General features: G+C 43.6%; 1 protein-coding gene across 6 annotated transcripts in view; it reads left to right on the top strand.

Annotated features, from left to right (window-relative positions):
- Nucleotides 1–19,422, top strand: part of cfap20dc (CFAP20 domain containing) — a 235,012-nt gene that overhangs the window by 32,449 nt on the left and 183,141 nt on the right. For all 6 annotated transcript variants that reach the window (XM_039772543.1, XM_039772544.1, XM_039772540.1 and 3 more), the window contains exon 6: nt 11,205–11,319. In XM_039772543.1, the coding sequence (XP_039628477.1) occupies nt 11,205–11,319 (115 nt within the window). The remainder of the gene's footprint in view (nt 1–11,204; nt 11,320–19,422) is intronic.

Raw genomic sequence — 19,422 nt, forward strand, 5'->3', positions numbered from 1 at the left:
TTAATTGACAACAGTGCACAAAGCACCTCCTCTCTACAATACTCCTCAATAATCAATCCTCCACTCTCCCAGACGTGTTGCCACCCAGCACAGCTCGTTGTCTGAGGATTTCCCACAGTCCTTTTTATAGTCCATAACCCGGAAGTGTTTCGCTTTCTCAGTCCACATGACTAGGAACACTTCCAGGTCAGATAAAAAGTCCTCCTTCACCCCGGAAGTACGTCATTCCTCTTGTCCAGGTGACTCGGACGTACTTCCAGGGCGTAGGGCAAATGGTCACTGCTCCTCCCTGCAGCTCCTTCTAGTGGCCCCCGTGGTATCTAGCTAGTTGGAGGAAAACTCCAACGTCCATAATTCCCTGTTGGTATTCGGGGCACCTCCATTCTGCAGGGAGGGCTCCACCTGGTGGCCTGGGGGTATTGGCCAGGGTGAATGGCCAGTTATACACCACTATATGTATATGTATGTCTTCAATCTGCCTCAGGAATGATTTAAGAAATGAAGATGTAGGGGAAGAGACAGTGAAGGTTTGAGGGAATGAGAACGGCGTCTGTATGCATGCATCGCACTGCCGAGAGTTGATCCTACAATAAAAGGAATACCTTGGAGGTCAATCATCGCCCTGAAAGCGGATAGTAGATGTCCTGTAGTATATGTGTACCAAATTTCATGCCAGTAGGTTAAACGGTTTGGGCGGTACAGGTGATTTAACATCCCAGACAGACAGACCACCACGGTAGCGTATTATATACGAAGATGTATAAAGTTTAAAAAAAAAAAAAATGAGAGGAACCCTTTGGAACCCGAGTATAGCATCAAGTCACTGACACTTGGGGGCTATTGATCTGCTCAGTTTAGTAGCAGAGGGGCTTGTTCATCAGTTTCAGCTGCTTTGGTGCACTAGAGGGACAACAATGAGATGACCTCCAAAACAGGAATGAATAGTTTAACAGGTGGAGGGAGGCCACTGACCTTTTTTCCCTTCTCATCTGTTTTGTCACTCATTTTGCATTTGGTTCCGGTCATTGTCACTACTGGTAGCATGAGACCATATCTGGACCCTACAGAGCTGGCACACGTGGTCCAACTTCTCCAGGATGGCAGGCACATCAATATGGAGGAGATTCCAGGAGACAGACAGGCAGTTACTCTAGGAGAGCTGGACAGGGCCCCTCGTAGAAGGTCCTTAACCCATCCGCAGGACTTTTGGGCAAGGAGGAACAGGATAAGCACTGGTAGAGCCTACAAAATGACCTCCAGTAGGCAGGTAGACCACTGGTGTGAATGTCTCTGACCAAACAATCGGAAACAGACTTCATGACGTTGGCCTGACATCCTCTAGCGGGCACTGTGGAGCTCGATTGGCATTTGCCATAGAATCCCAGAATTGTCACCCTGTGCTGCTTGCAGATGAGAGCAGGTTCACCCTGAGTACATGTGACAAACGTGAAAGGGTCTGGAGAAGCCATGGAGAACGTTGTGCTGCCTGTAACATCGTTCAGCATGACCGGTTTGGTGGTGGGTCAGTGATGGTATATCTGGTGAGGCATATCCATGGAGGGATGCACAGACCCTCTACACGCTAGACGACAGCACTGCAGGACTGCCATTAGGTTTCGGGATGAAATCCTTGGACCCATTGTCAGACCCTATGCTGGTTCCTTCTGGTGCATGACAATGCCCGGCATCATGTGGCGAGAGGATGAAGGAATTGATACCATTGACTTGTCCCCCAAACGCTCACTCGCCTGACCTCAATCCAATAGAACACCTCTGGGTGGCACATCATGTTTTGGTCCATCCGACACCTCAGACTGTCATGGAGCTCAGTGATACCCTGGTCCAGATCTGGGAGGAGATCCCTCAGGACACCATCTGTCCTCTTGTTAGGACAATGTCAGGCATGGCATACAGACTACTGAGTACGATTTGCCTGCCGCATCATTTTTTCCCTTTGATTTTTGTGGTGTCTTTGAGTTCAGCCCTCCGTCGGTTGATTATTTTCATTGCCATCAAACAATGTGGCTGCCATCCTTTCGTTCCTCACACATCACCATATCAGTCCATAGCGGTAGAGATGGCCAGCAGGATTTTTTTTTCCCCCATTGACATCTGACGTGTTCCTTTTAATTTTTTGGAGCAGTTTTAGATGAAGTTCATTTTCTTCACGTCTTGCTTTGAGTTTTTCCCTTGTCATTTAAGTTACAGCTCACTAATTAAGATTATGTCCATTTTGCTTTAAAGAAGGTATTTCATAATTATGTAGGTGATGAGAATATTTTACCCGCCCCAGGCATTTTACCACTGATGAAAGGGTTGTTTTGTCATTATAACTACAAATCCGTGACCCCGGAAAGGGTCAGAATTGTAATCCTATTTGGCAATGTGGACGGCCAGCATGTTGGCAGCATGATAATTGATGACACGCTGAGAACCTGCTATTGAAAGCGAAACGTACGTCGGGACTCGGCTAATACCCTTTTATGTCGGCTCCTGCTCGAAGTGTAATGAGGAGGGCTGAAGAAAACGTTGATCTAGAAATAGATATGTATATCAAATTAGAGATCTGTGTTTACAGCTACAGATAGATACTTTATTAATCCCAAGGGGAAATTCAGAAACTGTCCACTACCCTACTGGACAAAAGCTTTACAGTTTTTGTTCAAATCTAGTTGGCTGAAATGCAATGAATTACCTGAGATGGTGAAAAGGTAAGCAGTCAATTGCGACGGGTTTAAATGTGAAATCTAGGTTAGCAAAAACTGAAATACAAAGGAAATTTCAGAATATTACAAATGGGCCTACGGATGTTCTGCAGCCATTCCAGTCAATGAAGCCTTACAGGTTGAAGCAAACAATTTGCACAGGTGTCCCGACTTGTGTGGATTACTTAAAAACCCCTTTGTCTTACAGCAGAACTGGGACAGACTGTGTTACTACACCTTCTGAAGTACCACTTGGACAATGTTACACTGGCATAGAACAAATACACAATCTTCTTCTTCTGGCTACAAATACACAATCTTCTTCTTCTGGCTGCTCCTGTTAGGTGTCGCCACAGTGGATCATTTTGTTCCATATCTTTCTGTCCTCGTCATCTTGCTCTGTTACACCCATCATCGTCATGTCCTCTCTCGCCACATCCATAAACCTTCACTTGGGCCTTCCTCTTCTTCCCTGGCAGCTCTATCCTTAGCACCCTTCTTCCAATATACCCCTCATCTCTCCTCTGCACATGTCCAAACAAACGCCATCTCGCCTCTCTGACTTTATCTCTAAACCATCCAACCTGATCTGACCCTCTAATGTCCTCATTTCTAATCCTGTCCATCCTCGTCTCCAATGCAAATCTTAGGATCTTTAACTCTGCCACCTCCAGCTCTGTCTCCAGTGCCACCGTCTCCAGCCCATATAACAGAGCTGGTCTCACTACCGTCGTGAAGACCTTCCCTTTCACTCTTGCTGTTACCCAACAAATACACAATGGCAACAAAAAAGTAAGGAATCATTAAGTGTACAAAATGTTGTTCAAATGTTACGTTGTCCCCTTTTGCTGATATGACGGCCAAACTGTGGTGACCCTTTGGATTGTGAATACCTGTCACTCTGTGACTTGGAATAGCGAGAAAAGCACTATATCAATAATTAATAATTATAATAATAAAAATTGAAATTAATATAATATTATAGCCACTGTTAGATGAGTAAAATCAGAAAATATTCAGACTTTCGAAATTGGTGTAACTACTCTAAAGGTAAAACTAAAACGGTAAACTAATTTGTAATCGAAGTTGCACAGAATATTTCTCGGTCTTAAGAGAAGACAAGCGTGGTGATTTGGCAGTGCATTTCAAGGGTAGATTCTGAAATTGCTAAACTGTTCGAGGTATCTGAACGGAAACCAAACAAATTTCTTTGAAGGTGAGGGTACAAAATTGGTCCACATTGAATTGTTTGAGTCAGATGGATGGACAGACAGACAGACGTGACTATTGCAGTAGGTGCCTCTCAGATGATATGTGAATGCATCTACAAGGGTAAAACTTAACGAAAAAGGAAATGCTTAAAAAGCAAACCCAAGTGAATAGAAACAATATCCGTAAAGCAGAAATCGTATCCCCTTTTATAGGTCAAAAAACAGAAAATCATAAAGAAAAAACACTTGGACGATCTGGTGAGCAAGGGACGAGCCAAAGAACAAAAGTACAAGCACCACGTCGGCACACTGATGTGGTGTAAGACCTCTTACGATTGGTACATTTTGTTAAGTTTTGTGCCCTTGTATTTTTTTGGTGGTATCTGTGACTAAATTGGGGATTTCATACCCTTGGAATCTGATTTCTGTATTAGGTTTTCTCTTTCTGACTTCGATTCAAACTTAATAATCCCGTTGCGCCATTTTGGATTGCTATGGATGCCTCTATTTTGTGGTAGGAACGTGAGGCGATGCTCCCAAAGCTCTGCAGGAATGTGCAATGCGTGTCTTCATCAGCGTGACTTAGAAGTTTCCGGCTCACGCCATTTTCATTTATCCGTGGGTTTTTTTTTTTTTTTTCGGTAACAAATGCTTTACGTGCGATTCTCTCTGCGTTTTTCTTGTTTCAGTCTCGAATTTTTTTTTTTTGTTCAGCAATTTGATTCTTGTCTGGCGTTTCTGGCTTGGCAAGAGACGAGTTAGTCTTTTTGTTCTCGTCCTCTGCTTGTATTTTTTTTCCCTCACCCCCACATCCTGGTCCTTTCTTTGAAGTCTTTATCGCTGTTTTTTCTCGATGAGTCCGTACAAAGCAGACCGGCAGTGGGCCCACAGCTCTGGTGTCCGGGGGGACCCACCCTTTTGGTTCAACACAGAAAACACCAACAAAAATCTTCCATACGGGAAAAAAAATCTAAAATTTAATAAACGAGACATTATTCACTAAAAATATACAAAACATAATTAAAAACAAAATGTACATACTAATACTTAGGAGATAACAAAAAAGACTAAATTGCCTGGTGGTGTGTAATTTAAATTGAGTTCAATGGGGACATAGTTAGTTAGGAGGCTTGTTTAGGGCAAATTTCACTCAAACATCAGGAGTTTTTCTCTTCACAGGTTGAGCTGTAGACACATGGAATAAGTGACCAAGGACTGTAGGAACCTTCAAAACTTGACTTGATGTTATTTTGGAACAATTAACTGGACAGGACTGGTGGGCTTTGCTGGGCTGAATGGCCTGTTCTCGTCCTGATTGTTCGAATTGTACAGTCGTGGCCAAAAGTTCTGAGAATGACACCCAAAGTGTTGGTTTTCACCAAGTCTGCTGCTTCAGTGTTCTTAGATCTTTGTGTCAGATGTTTCTCTGGTGTACTGAAGTAGAATGACGAGCAGTTCAGAAGTTTCAAAGGCTTTTATTGACAATGACATGAAGTTTATGCTCAGAGTCCATATTTGCAGTGTTGGCCCTTCTTTCTTTTTCAAGACCTCTGCAATTCACCCTGGCAGGCTGGCAATCAACCTCTGGGCCAAATCCTGACTGATGGCAGTTCATTCTTGTCAGAATTGGTGGGTTTGTGTTTGCCCACCCACCTCTCAATGGCATTAAGGTCTGGGGAGTTTCCTGGCCATATACCCCAATTTTCGATGTTTTGTTTCCCCCCGAGCCACATAGTTCTCACTTTTGCCTTCTGGCCCAGTGCTCCATCATGCTGGTCACCAAACTGTTGTTTTGTGGTTGGTAGAAGTTTGACCTCGGAGGATGTTATGGCTGTGTTCTGAGCCCTGCACTGCCTTGGCAGGCATAAATGGTCTCGGGATGCTTTACTGTTGGCCTGACACAGGACTGATGCTAGCGCCGCTCACCTTTTTTTCTGGATGCCTCAAACCATTGGAAAGGGGATTCATGAGAGACAATGACTTTCCCCCAGCAGTCCAATCCCAGAATGCCAGTCTCTCCCTGATGGCTTCTTTGCTGCCCTTCTTGACATCCTCCAAAAGTCTTCACCTCACTCACACCTGCCTGCTGCCATTCCTGAGTAAGTTCTACATGGGCGGTGCCCGCAGGTGAATCAACTGTAGAAGATGCTCCTGGTGAAGCCGCCTTCACAACAGCAGTGGAATTTTTTTTTTTTTTTGGGGTTAAGTTCATTTTTATAGCAAAGAGGGACTTAACTGCAATTCATCTGATCAGTCTTAATAACATTCTGGAGTATATCATAAAAACCGAGGCAGCAAACTTTGTGAAAATGTAATATTTGTGTCATTCTCAAAACTTTTGGCCACGACTGTACTCTTGGTAGGATTTCCAACGCCATTTAATTCTCACGTAAGTTCCTATTGAATCCTGGAGGACTTTGCTTGAACCCAAGATCCTTGGGGTCACTCCTGGAGCCTGACCTTGGGGTGGTGTGGTGTCATCTGGTGGGCACTTTACAGCCAGGTGACCCCTGTGACCTGGTCATGTTCAGTTCGTACATCCCATGTGGAGCTGCCATGTGGGCATACCACTCAGAAAAGCAAAGAATGAAGGTCGAGTGCAGTACCAGTCAGTTGATAGACGGACGGGCATGAGTGGACCTTGAACGGTGGATGCCTTCATATTGCTGACACTTGGGAGTGAGGCTTGGAATGGTCAGCGTTACAATCCAAAAAGACACTTCTGGATATAAATACATGTCTGCCCCACCGTGGCTGAAAAAACAGAAAATGTAGCATAATTATTTTGTTTTTCCTTCATTTCTGAAGGTTTTTTTTTTTTTTCCCCCCTTTACATGATTTGTACATCGAGATGCAAAGTGTGAAATGTTTTTAGCTAATGACTTTACAACAAGGGGGAGTTCTGCACCTGCTGATGGCTGAAATATGATTATAAATGAGGTTGATTTTCTTTTTGACTACCTCATTTTTTCTCTCCACAGGCTCTCATTACTTTCCTTTGCCGATATGCGTCACCCTTCAGTATGCATGGGCTTGTGAATGTATGTAATTGAAAAATATGTAAACCATACGTCTTGATGCAACTCTTTAACATTTTTTGGGGATAAAGTGCTTTTAAGTGCACCAGATGCAAATGTACCCTTTCAGATCCTGCATGAAAAATGGCTGTCGGTATGGATTGACTTTCATATCCGTGCCATATAGTGCTTGGCATATCAGCCTGCCTGCCTTTGTCGGTCTGCCCAACTGCCTGCCCTTCTGCCTGTCTTTCTTGCCGTCTGCCTATCGCGCCACCTGCCCGGCTGCTTTCCTGTGTGTCCATCTCTCTGCCTGTCTGTCCGTCCGTCTCTCTGCCTATCTCACCGTCTGCCCATCTGCCAGCCCTTCCTGTCTGTCCGTCTGTCTGCCCATCTCTCCCCCTGCCCGTCTGCTTTCCTGTCTGTCCATCTCTCTGGCCGCCTGCCCTTCTGCCTGTCTGTCTCTCTGGCCATCTGTCTGCTTATCTCGCTGTCTGCCCGTCTGTCTGTTCGTCCACGGTTTAGTGCACTTTATCACTCTTCTGTGTGCATCTATGTTTATGCCTGCAGCACTACGCCTTTATAGTGCCTCACTGGTACTGCCCTACTTAAATTACAACGTCTGCCCAAATATATGTGTGTATTTGAGAGAGTGGATGTTGTTCTTTGCTATAATATTTTTTGAGCAAAGTGAGTTCGCTGCTTCACATAGAGAAGCGCAGACCCCTGCAATAAGCGACCATGTTGTGTGGTGGACGGGAGGACTTTTGGGACTTTCAGAACTCCACTTGATGCTATTTTGGAAGGATTAAGTGTATAGGACTGTCGGGCTGTGGTGGGCTGTGCTCGTCCAGTTTGTTCTAATGTATCTCCTGTTAGGATTACCCATACCAGACTGATCTATGAGAAACATTCCTTATGTAATTCCCATGCTATTTCATATTAAATCATAGAGAACTTTGCTTGAAACTGGAATTCCATGGTCGCTTCTGGAGCCTGACTTTGTGGAGGTGTCATCTGGTGAGCACCTTGTGGCTTGGTCAGGCTCAGTTCGTAAAGCCATGTGAAGCAGCCATGTGGGCACACCACCCAAAAAGCAAAGAATGAAGGTTGGGGGCAGTACCAGTCAGTTGATGGGCGTGAGTGGTCCATAAACATTAGATTCCTTCATATTGCTGAGAATTGGGAAGTAGGCATAGAAACTCTGGTGTTATTACCTAAAAGACACTTCGGCGTACATACACATCTGCCCCACCATGGCTGACAGGAGGATTCATGATGTATTTTTAGAAGAATTAAGTGGATGGGATTGGTGAGCTTTGTAGGGCTGAATGGCCTGTGCTCGTCCAGATTGCTCTGATTTTCTAATTTGACCGTTATGGAACAAGACTGATATCGGTTCATGTTACGTGTTGTAGCGTTTGAGGTGCCATTTTGTTTTCCACAGTCGCCGTCATTTTGTGCCAGTGTTGCCACAAGGCTAAGTCATGTCACTCCCACGACTCTTTTAAATCCACGATCCACACGGTATCCCAAGTTTTTCAACACAGAACTAAAAAAAGACTTCTCCGTACTTTACTGCAAAAACTACAGGGTTTTTTTTTTTTCGACCGTGTATGTTAAGTTCTCCCATAGATAAGTCGGGAGTTGATTTTACTTGATTTTGGATTGTAACGCTGACCATTCCAAGCCTCGCTCCCAAGTGTCAGCAATATGAAGGAATCCACCATTCAAGGTCCACTCATGCCCGCCCGTCAACAGACTGGTACTGCACTCGACCTTCATTCTTTGCTTTTCTGTTTTGGTGTGCCCACATGGCAGCTCCACATGGGATGTACGAACTGAACGTGACCAGGCCACAGGGGTCACCTGGCTGTAAGGTGCCCACCAGATGACGCCACACCACCCTAAGGTCAGGCTCCAGGAGTGACCCCAAGGATCTCGGGCTCAAGCAAAGTCCTCCAGGATTTAATAGGAACTTGCATGAGAATTACCGTATCTACTCGCATATAAGTTCTCCCGCATATAAGTCGGGGCTTGATTTTTACCGTATAATTTCTGGTATTTTATAATGTTGGTCGTATAAGTTGAATGCAAAAAAATTGTGCTATTGGTCCCAGAGATTGATATGCTAACGCCCACCTGAGAGAGTAACCACGGAGCACACTGTCTTTTTTTTTTTTTATTTTTCTACGTATTGTGCCTACGTGACCACACGGCGATATCCAAACTATTCTGAAGCGACATTGGCACAGATTTGTGTTTTTTTTTTTTTTTGTATCTCACACACCTTTATCGTAAGAGCATCCCTTAGCTACGATGAGAAGAAAATATGAAGCTGGTTTTAAATTAAAAGTCGTTGAAGTGGTGAAAGGAAATTGGTATCTGCGCTGCTGCAACAAAATTCGATGTGTCTGAGAAACTGGCGCGAGATTAGAGGAGGCAAGAAGATGTAAAAAAAACAATTCAAGTGTCGTATTTTTGAACGGGCGTATAAGTTGGGGTCTGAGTTTTACCGTGTAATTTCTGGTATTTTATAATGTCGGTCGTATAAGTCAAATGTGGAAAACTCCCGCTATTGGTCCAAGAGATTACGATATGCTGACGCCCACCTGAGAGTGTAACCATGTAGCACACGGCCTTTGTATTTCTATGTATTGTGCCTGCGCGACCACACGGTGATACCCGAACTATTCTGAAGTGATGTTGGCACTGTTTTGTGTTTTTTGTGTCTCGCACCCTTGTACACCTTTATCATAAGAGCATCCCTTATCAATGATGAGAAGAAAATATGAAGCTGGTTTTAAATTAAGTCGTTGAAGTGGCGAAAGAAATTGGTAACTGCGCTGCTGTGAAAAAATTCAATGTTTCTAAGAAAATGGTGTCAGATTGGAGGAGGCAAGAAGATGTAAAAAAAAACCAAAAATCGAAGTGTCATATTTTTGAACGGGCATATAATTTGGGAGTCTGATTTTTATTGTGTAATTTATGGTATTTTATAATGTCGGTCATATAAGTTGAATGCGGAAAACTTGCGCTATTGGTATAAGGGATTACGATATGCTAACGCCCACCTGAGAGAGTAACCACGGAGCACACGGCCTTTTGTGCCTGTGCGACCACACGGTGATACCCAAACTCTTCTGAAGCAACGTTTGCACGGTGTTGTGTTTTTCATGTCTCACGCCCTCCTACACCTTTATCGTAAGAGCATCCCTTATCTACGATGAGAAGAAAATATGAAGCTGGTTTTAAATTAAAAGTCGTTGAAGTGGCGAAAGAAATTGGTAACCGCGTTGCTGCGACAAAATTCAATGTGCCGGAGAAACGGGTGCAAGATCGGAGGATGCAAGAAGATGTAAAAAAAGAAGAAAAAGTGTTGCATTTTTGAGCGAGCGTATAGGTCGGGGTCTGATTTTTATGATTTTTTCAGGTTTGAAGATCGACTTATACGCGAGTATATACGGTACCTCCATTAATGTATGACGATGACTTGATGGTGGCAATGTACTTCAAAGTTGAATGTAACTTGCACCATTTGTGATGTAAAATGAGAGGGGAACCTCCGGTGATACCCACCTTTATTTTACCCATGAGTCCCCCTCCCATAACCCCAACCAGACTGACTTTTTGTCCCCGCTTCATGTTCAAAAGTGAATCCATCAGTGCCACTGCCACGGTCCCCTTCATCCTTATATTCCGAGTGTTCATTTGTTACAGAGGAGACCATGGATAGAGTCGTAGGACAACAACGGCCCCTGTTTTGGTGTGTGTGTGTGTGTGTGTGTGTGTGCTCAAGAAGTGAAAGTGACAGAAAATGGCTGCGCCTGCCTTTGAGCTCCCATTCAGCCTATCGGAAATGACAGATGTGCTTTTAGGCAGGGGAGGCTCTAATGTTTTCCTGTTTAGCAGTTGACAGTTTGTTCTCGAGATAACGCACGCTTAACGGGACCAGAACAAACATGATTATTAAGGCCTTGTGGCATCTTTCATCTCACAAATTGAATTCTTTTATGGAAGAAGCCGCTTTTACAATTCGGCACTGAAGGTGAACAAAAATTAGCATGTAAAGTGATTTTTATGTATTCAGCCCTGTAGCCTCCATGTTTACATTTAAGAAAGGAATCTCATTACGGATCTTGTGAAGGGGCTATTTTCAGCTTCCCGTTTTGTCACTTGCACTATAAATAGGGAATGAAAGAAAGAGAAGGGAGGGAAGAAAGACAGACGGCAGGCAGGCAGAATGATCAATGTGATTCATTTTGTTTCAGAGTAACGGATATGAGCAACATCAAAAGAAGACTGTATCTATCAACCGTGCACAAGGAACTCTCCACTACCGCACTGCATGCGAAAATCCCACTGGCCAGAGTCAAGAGGAAAATTGTACGTATTCAGCTTGTTTTGCCCAAATATCACTCGCCCAGATGTTTCTAAATTCTCAATATGTGCTCATTTTCTGCGTTCACTTTCGCTTAGTCTTGTTTGTTTTCCTGCCTACTATTCATGCCGTAGGACTGTGAAGCGTCAAGTTGCTGATTTATGTCAACTGCTCATATAAGGTGTGACCGTGAGGGAGTCATCTGGCATTTGCTTGCTTGTGCTAGAAACGAAATGTGGTTTTTCTTCCATTTTATAACTTGCTTTGTCCGTGTTGTAACACGGAGTCAAGAATATGCGTTATGAACATGAGAGTCTCGAAACGCCAAAGTCTCAAAAATACCCACTAGAAGGAGACCTACCGTCAAACCCTGGCTTCATATTCGAGCAAACGCAGGATCTTAATACGATTAAAAAAAAAAAAAAAGATTTATTCTTCAAAGATGCTCTTTAACAACGATGAAGCTCTGTGGAGCACAAAAGACAAACGGATGACCTTAAAAACAAGATGGCAATTCAATGCAGACAAAGTCCCGATAGAGCAGAGCTGATTGAGGAGCCGTCTGGCACATGTGCGTGCCAATCTTCGATTTTATAACTGTCCCGCGTTTGCCCTTCTTACGCAGTGGGGTTTGACGGTGATATCCTCCTCTTGTGGGCCTGTTTGGGACTTATGTGCTTTGATTATCCCAGTTCATAGCATTAGTATATGTCTGCTATACAAAAATACTTTTTTGGTAACCTGACTTGTATTAGGTAAATGGATGGATGGATGGATAGATCTGAAAGGCACTATATAATAGACTAGCAAAATACCCACGCTTCGCAGCGGAGAAGAAGTTATGAAAAAGAAAAGGAAACATTTTTAAAAATAACGTAACATTTGCTTGCATAAGCACAGTCCTTCACTTGTATCTCATGAATATCGTATTTGTCTTGGGCATGACAAACGCCAGCGGCAGTGCGTCTATGAACTTAAAGTTAAGCTTTACACCTTGCTTTCCTATTCGTTTGCATAAGCACAGTCCTTCACCCGCAGGTTTAACTCTGTTACAAAGTGATCTAAAGTCTCGTTTATACCCTGCGTCTTCTCATTAAACTGGTATCTCGCAAATATCGTATTCGTCGTAGCGGCAGCATGTCTATGAATTTAATTTAAACTTAAGGTTTCCGCAGTAGCTGCACTGATGAATATGCGTGTATGCGTCACTCGCTTCATATTCTTTTGCTGCCATCTCAATTGTGTAATGTGTTTTTTGTTCAGAGCTCTTCCTTGTTCTCTACGTACTGCGTTCACAGTCAGTTCACGTGAGCCGCTCTCTTGTGCGATCTTGCGATGTCCACGGCTTTACCTGACTGTCTCATCTTTGTTTGCATAAGCACATTCCTTCACCCGTGAATATTTAGCGGCCAGAGTGTTTCTATTGGATTGCCGCTGACGGACGGCCTTATATGGGCAGGCACTCGATTAAGTGGGAGGCGTGACGATGAGGGACGCAACTCCGCCTCACACGGCGACCGAGCTGCAGGCTATGGCTGTATATATGTACACAAGTAGGTTCCAGTTATGACCGTTACGTGTAGAATTTCAAAATAAAACCTGCCTAACTTTTGTAAGTAAACTGTAAGGAATGAGCCTGCCAAATTTCACCCTTCTACATACACGGGATTTGGAGAATTAGTGATGAGTCAGTGAGTGAGTGAGTCAGTCAGGGCTTTGACTTTTATTAGTATGTATAGATAGATGTTAAAGGCACTTTACTTTTTGGCAGGACTAGACAGACCGATATTTTAGTGTAGTTGACAGGATTAGATAGACAGACATACTGTAGATATTTTAGTGTAGTTGGCAGGATTAGATAGACAGACATACTGTAGATATTTTAGCATAGTTGACAGGATTAGATAGATATTTTAGTGTAGTTGACAGGATTAGATAGACAGACATACTGTAGATATTTTATCATAGTTGACAGGATTAGACATACTTTAGATATTTTAGTGTAGTTGACAGGATTAGATATTTTAGTGTAGTTGACAGGATTAGATAGACAGACATACTGTAGATATTTTAGCGTAGTTGGCAGGATTAGATAGTTTAACATAGTTGGCAGGACTAGACAGACTGATATTTTAGTGTAGTTGGCAGGATTAGATAGATCGAACGAATGAATGACTGAATGAAAGAACGAACAAACAAACTTTTTATTTGCCTCAATGAATGTTCAAAAAACACGCTCTGCTCGCCTGACCTCAATCCAATAGAACACCTCTGGGTGGGACATTATGTTTCGGTCCATCCAACGCCTCAGCCTGTCCAGGAGCCCAGTGATTTCCCCGGTCCAGATCTCGGAGGAGATTTCCCCCAGGACACCATCCGTCGTCTCATTAGGACGTTGTTAGCCATGCAAACAGTCACGGGCGGGGGGGCCGCCGCCGCCTACAATCTACCGAATATGATTTGCTGGAGTTGCTGCAATGAAATGTCGGCACAATGGACTCGCCTGCCTGCCACATCATTTTTTCCCTTTGATTTTTGGGGGTGTCTTTTGAGTTAAGCCCTCTGTCGGTTGATCATTTTCATTGCCGTCCTTTCGTTCCTCACACATCACCATACCAGTCCATAGCAGTCGAGATAGCCAGCAGGATTTGTTTCCCCCGTTGAGATCTGATGTGTTTTTAAAGTGTTCCTTTAATTTTTTCGAGCAGTTTATTTTCTTGTGTTGTCCAAAATCACACCAGGAATGCCTCAGTGGGCTTTCACAGGCCCTTTTTTTGACAGCCCCCAGGATAAAACCCTCTAAAAAGATAATAAAAACTCGCCCTCCCCACCAAAAAAAAAAAACCCAAATCATTAAATTCCAGAATTTCCAGATTGGTACCCCAACAGTTTTAGGTGCCTTGCTCAGGTCTCTCTGCTGGTCACCCATTCCTTAAAGAACACACAAAGAATAAATAAAAAATCAATTGAAGGATAATTTAAACAAATGACACCCAATCTTGAGATCAGCATTGAGTTCAGCGCTGAATCACTGGCAGGAGTGGCACAGACGTTAGTACTGCTGCCTTGTGACTGCCAGGTCTGGCCCACAGGTGTCAAACTCTGACCCTGGCGGGCCTCAGTTGGCGGCAGCTACTTTCTTAATGTCTGGTGCCCCTGAAGCCATCTTTCCTTTCCCTCACGTCATCGTTGCTTCTTCCTCACTTTCAACCGTCTCTACTTTTTGTTTTCTACTCAAACGTGAGTGCCATGCGTTTTTCACAGTCTCGAACGGCTCTTGTCCGCCTTTAACGTGCCTTCCCTCCTAATCTGATCTCGACTTTAATAGCAGTGTATGTAGCATATCGCTGCTTGATGGGGGCCCTCTGGGGAGCCTCATGTTTTCCATTTTTAAAGAAAGTCATTAAACCGACCTTTCCAAAGTTGGATGCAATCCAGCATCAGGTCACCGTACTCTTCTTGTACTCGAGTGTTGGTGTTATTTGTGCTGAAAACCCAATTTCTCTCCCTCGCTGCGTAGCATTTTGGCTTTTAACAGACTCAGCATGTCTTGATTGCTCACAACATTATCCCGACTCGAGGGTATTGCTCGAACGTTGGAGCTGAACGCCTTCTAAAGCATCCGTCTTATGAGAGAGAGTCCCACTGAGGAGCTGATGGCCTGGCACTTTGAGGAGCTAAATGGATTATATGCATCAAGCATATGGTGGTTAATCAGCTTCATACTGCATGCTGTACCAGCGCCCACAGAGCACACAGACTGGTTGTGTTTCGACTGACTTTGGGAGGGAATGTGGGCAAAGCTTAATATGCCATGTGGCGATGGGTATGACACCCCACTACAATCAACCCGTCCCACTCTCCATGTTCAGAAGTTACCAGCGCCAGGTACTTGTGCTGGCTGGATTGGGCACACAGTAAGATCCGACTCGCCAGCTCAGGTGGGCGCTGCCCTATTTGTGCACTCCGATTTATTCATCTGAAGTAGCAGGAGGACTTTGTAGCAATCTGAAAAAAGCGGTCAGTCAGTCTGGGTCAGCCAATAAGGCTTTGAAGTAGGAAAGAAAAAAAGAAAACCCGCGAGCAAACAAAACGGCGCAAGAAGCCAACATGGATCTAAAAAGTACCTCTCTCTTAGCGTCTTTTGTTTTTTTTATATAGTTACTAGGGGGCTTCGCCAGCCACTTCGTGTCTCTGCCACTCGCGTATGTGGATTTCACTTTCACCAAGCAAAAATTTTTATTTCTGTTTTTTGGAATTCCATCGTGGCAATGCAACGTTTAACTGCCTGTGAGTGGATATCGTTTGTTTCTCTCTGCACAAGCTGTGTCTGGCAATAGCATTCACATAAATGAGAAATGACTGAACCGTGTGTGTGTGTGTGTGGATCCGGTTATGTGGGTGGGACTTTTCCAAATCTCTTTGCATAAAGTCTCGTCTCGCTGGGCTGGAAATTTTTTCTCTCTCAGGATTTTACTTTCACCAAACAACAAATCTTTTAATTCTCGTGGATACGCCTCTTCATTAGGAAGAAACACTACTTTACTTTTCCCTGATGGCAACACGAATAAGATGATCTACAAGTCTCTGACCGAAAGTTTAAAGCCAAACAATATCTACATACTTCTGTCATATCACCTGTGCCCATATATTTGATCTCTCTTCGCCTTTACCTTTTTGTCAATATCACATTGAATTTTGATTCCATGTTTGGAATTCCATCGTGTCAACACAACGTAAAACTGCCCGTGCGTGAATATCGTTTCTTTCTCTCTACACGAACTGTGTCTGACAATAGCATTTACACAAATGAGAGATGATTGACCCGTGGGCGTAGTAATTGTTTTAGATGTGGGCGGGACTTTACCAAATCTCTTTGCATAAAGTCTTGTCTCGCGGGGCTGGAAATTTTCTCTTGTGGGATTTCCAAACAACAAATCTTTTAATTCTCGCGGATATGCCTCTTTATTGGGAAGAAACGCTCTTTTTCCCTGATGGCAACACAAATGAGATGATCTACCAGTCTCCGACTTAGTTTCAATCCGAAATATATATTCAATCTCCTTTTTCGCTGTTCCGTTATTTCACCGAGTAATTTCCGTTTGCGCCAATTTGATCTTTACTATCATTTGTTTGAATTTTCGTACTTTCATGATCTCTAACCTGCTCTGCATGTTTATTGCGCCAATGTTTTTGAATTCTTTACGACGTTCTTCTTTGTCATCTACTCCTTGTCTTTTATTTCCGGCCCTGGGCATTGTTAGAGCTCTTGGCACAAAGTCTCATCCCGCCGGACTTGAAGTTCTCTCTCTCGACTCGTCCCAGGAGACATGACCATGGTGGCCAAAGTCGAACTTGATGTTTACAGTATAAAAGGATTGCCATTCATTCATTCATTCGAACAATCTGAACGATAGCAGACCATTCAGCCCATCAAAGCTTGCCGGTCCACATTCGTCTCGAGTAACATCAAGTTGAGCTTTGAAAGTCTCCAAAGTCCTCCTGTCTACCACACTTCCTGGTCACTTACTCCATGTGTTAATGTAGGATTAATGCACCCTGCCACCCCCCTGGCCTGGTGAGTAATCACCTTCACTTGGTCCACTCGGCTTCCTCCTACTTGCACATGTGTGACTATCTATCTATCGATCTATCTATCGATCGATCGCACATTTTCCCCGAAAATTAGCATTAGAAAATCTGGTGCATGTCATACACGAGGAAATGTAAATCTGTGATGTTTACTTCTTCTGCTTGGGCTCACTTGCGCTCTCTCTCTCTCTCTCTCTCTCTCTCTCTCTCTCTCTCTCTCTCTAAATGCTTCCTATACAATCACACACGTACAGTTGTACACGGGGCAAAATGATTTTCGTGATTTTCTTTGTAAAAATTAGGGTGCGCGTTTTACACGAGGGTGTGTGGTACACAAGTAAAAACGATATATCTATATATCTCTCTCTCTCTCTCTCTCACAGTGGTACCTCATTATACATCCTTAATCCGTTCCAGATCCCTGGACTTGTACCAAACAGGACGTATACCAAACAAATTTTTCCCATAAGAAATAAAGGAAAAATTATTAATCTGTTCCCATGGGGATAAAAAAAAATCCTATTGTTATTGGCATACTATACATTGATGGGGTTGTATAAAATAATTTAAACACTGCTTAATACTAAAATACAAAAGCAATTGGATGAAATAAATGAAAATTTAACCTCAATTTACTTTTTAATAATGTCTTTGTTTTTCACAATCGTAGATCCCGTCGTTCTTGGCATACGGTATGCAGCTGCCAAGTCCCAGATACGCATGCCACCTTCATACTTTCCAACAATCAATTCAAATTTAGGTGGAAAAACACAAAATCACATGAAAATTCACAGAGAGTTATAGCGCGGGTTGTTCACTGAATGCTAGCAACTGGCGTACTGACGCTTGTGGGCAGTCGTGGCTTTGTCTCGAGAGAGGTAACCGAGGGTAGCGCTCGGTGTTGTAGCACGCAAGTCGTATTCCAAGCAAAGGTCGTATACCAAGTTGGACTTATTCCAAAGCGGACGTATACCAAGGTACAACTGTATACATGTGTGTGTGTGTATATACTGTACACACACAGTGGTCTGAGTGCACACCATAATGATGATAAAGAGAACAAACAAAAGAACAAAGTAATGTAAGTGACTGACTTTCTTTCTCGGCTGCACTCCGATTCTAATCCAGGTGCTTCGTCGTGTGGTGGGTGCGGTAAGACACTGCAAAGTCAATCTGTTAACAAAATAAATATGCAAATAAGTACAGTATACAGACACATATATACATACACTATGGCCTGAACACACTCCAGAACAACTTAAAAGAAAGAAAATGAATGAACGAACAAATGAAAGAGCCAAGTCAGTAACTAAGTAAGTCATTGTGACCAACTGACTGATGAACGGATGGACTTGCTGACTTTTTTAGTTTCTTTCTCTGCCTCCCTTTTTACAGAAGCTCCTTATATACACACACACACACACACACACACACTATGAACTCCGTCCCTGTCCCTATGAGGCGTCACACAGGCATATTGCCGTTAGTATAAAGGACCCCCCAGTTGCGTTTCTTGACACACTTCGTTGGCTGGAGGTCCTCTGTGTTGGGGTGTCACCAAGAGGATGTTCGTATTTCTCTCGTTGTTTGTTTGTTTGTTTTTTGTGTTTTTATTTTTATCTGCCATGCCGTTATATAACGGAGAGGCCAAGCACAGTCGCGGTTCTCTCACTTGGTGCTGGTGCTCAGAGCTTCACCGTGTAAGGGTCTCTCCAGATCACAGTTGTGCTCATATTAATGTAACACTAAACTCTGACCTTCTTTAAGGCTGGGCTGATGTGTGCCATCAAACTGGCCCGCCACTGTGACTTGCTGCTTCACTGGCAAATGCCAATGAAGGAGCTTATCTGAGGCGTCTTGTTTTTCCTGCTCAATGGCGCACGTTGCCGAGTTCCCCTTTTCAGTGCTGGCCTGAGACCTCTCTTCCAGCTTTATTTAATGGAGTGTAATTAGAGATTCAAACCTATAATGAGTTTAGATGAAAACGGACATTTCCCAGAGCAGCACATGATTACACGCACTAACAAAATTAAGGTAGATTTACGACACCCCGATGTTCGCTTTGAGACTGCAGCTGCACTCTGCTTTGATACTTTTGCTTCCTCCATCAAAACTGGCAAAGAGTGGCGTCTTTTATAATCCAGCCGTCCACACGTTCATCCATTCTGCACGTCTCCAGAGCCGGCTAGCCAGCAGTGGTGTTGAAGGTGATGCCTTTGAGAAATGTTAGCTAGAATGTAAGTTAATATTGACATTGTTCCTTATTTTTGAGTTTGCCTGTGTATATAAACTGCCTTTGTTACCTTCCATGTGTCTTCTGGGTGGATCCCAATGAGGCGGGGCCACCTGCCAATCACTACCAGGCACCGCCCTTGGCCCAAAGTTCTGGAGGGTCTGCCGCAGTTCCGTGCGGCTCATTGTGAATGCGTTCTGGAGTGGCGAGTTGTTGTGCTTTTGGAAATTGCGAATATTCACATGTTGGAATTTTTTCTAGATTTTTCCAACCATCCGCTCTG

The sequence above is a fragment of the Polypterus senegalus genome, chromosome 12, assembly GCF_016835505.1.
Source record: "Polypterus senegalus isolate Bchr_013 chromosome 12, ASM1683550v1, whole genome shotgun sequence".
In the NCBI taxonomy this organism is placed as follows: Eukaryota; Metazoa; Chordata; class Cladistia; order Polypteriformes; family Polypteridae; genus Polypterus; species Polypterus senegalus.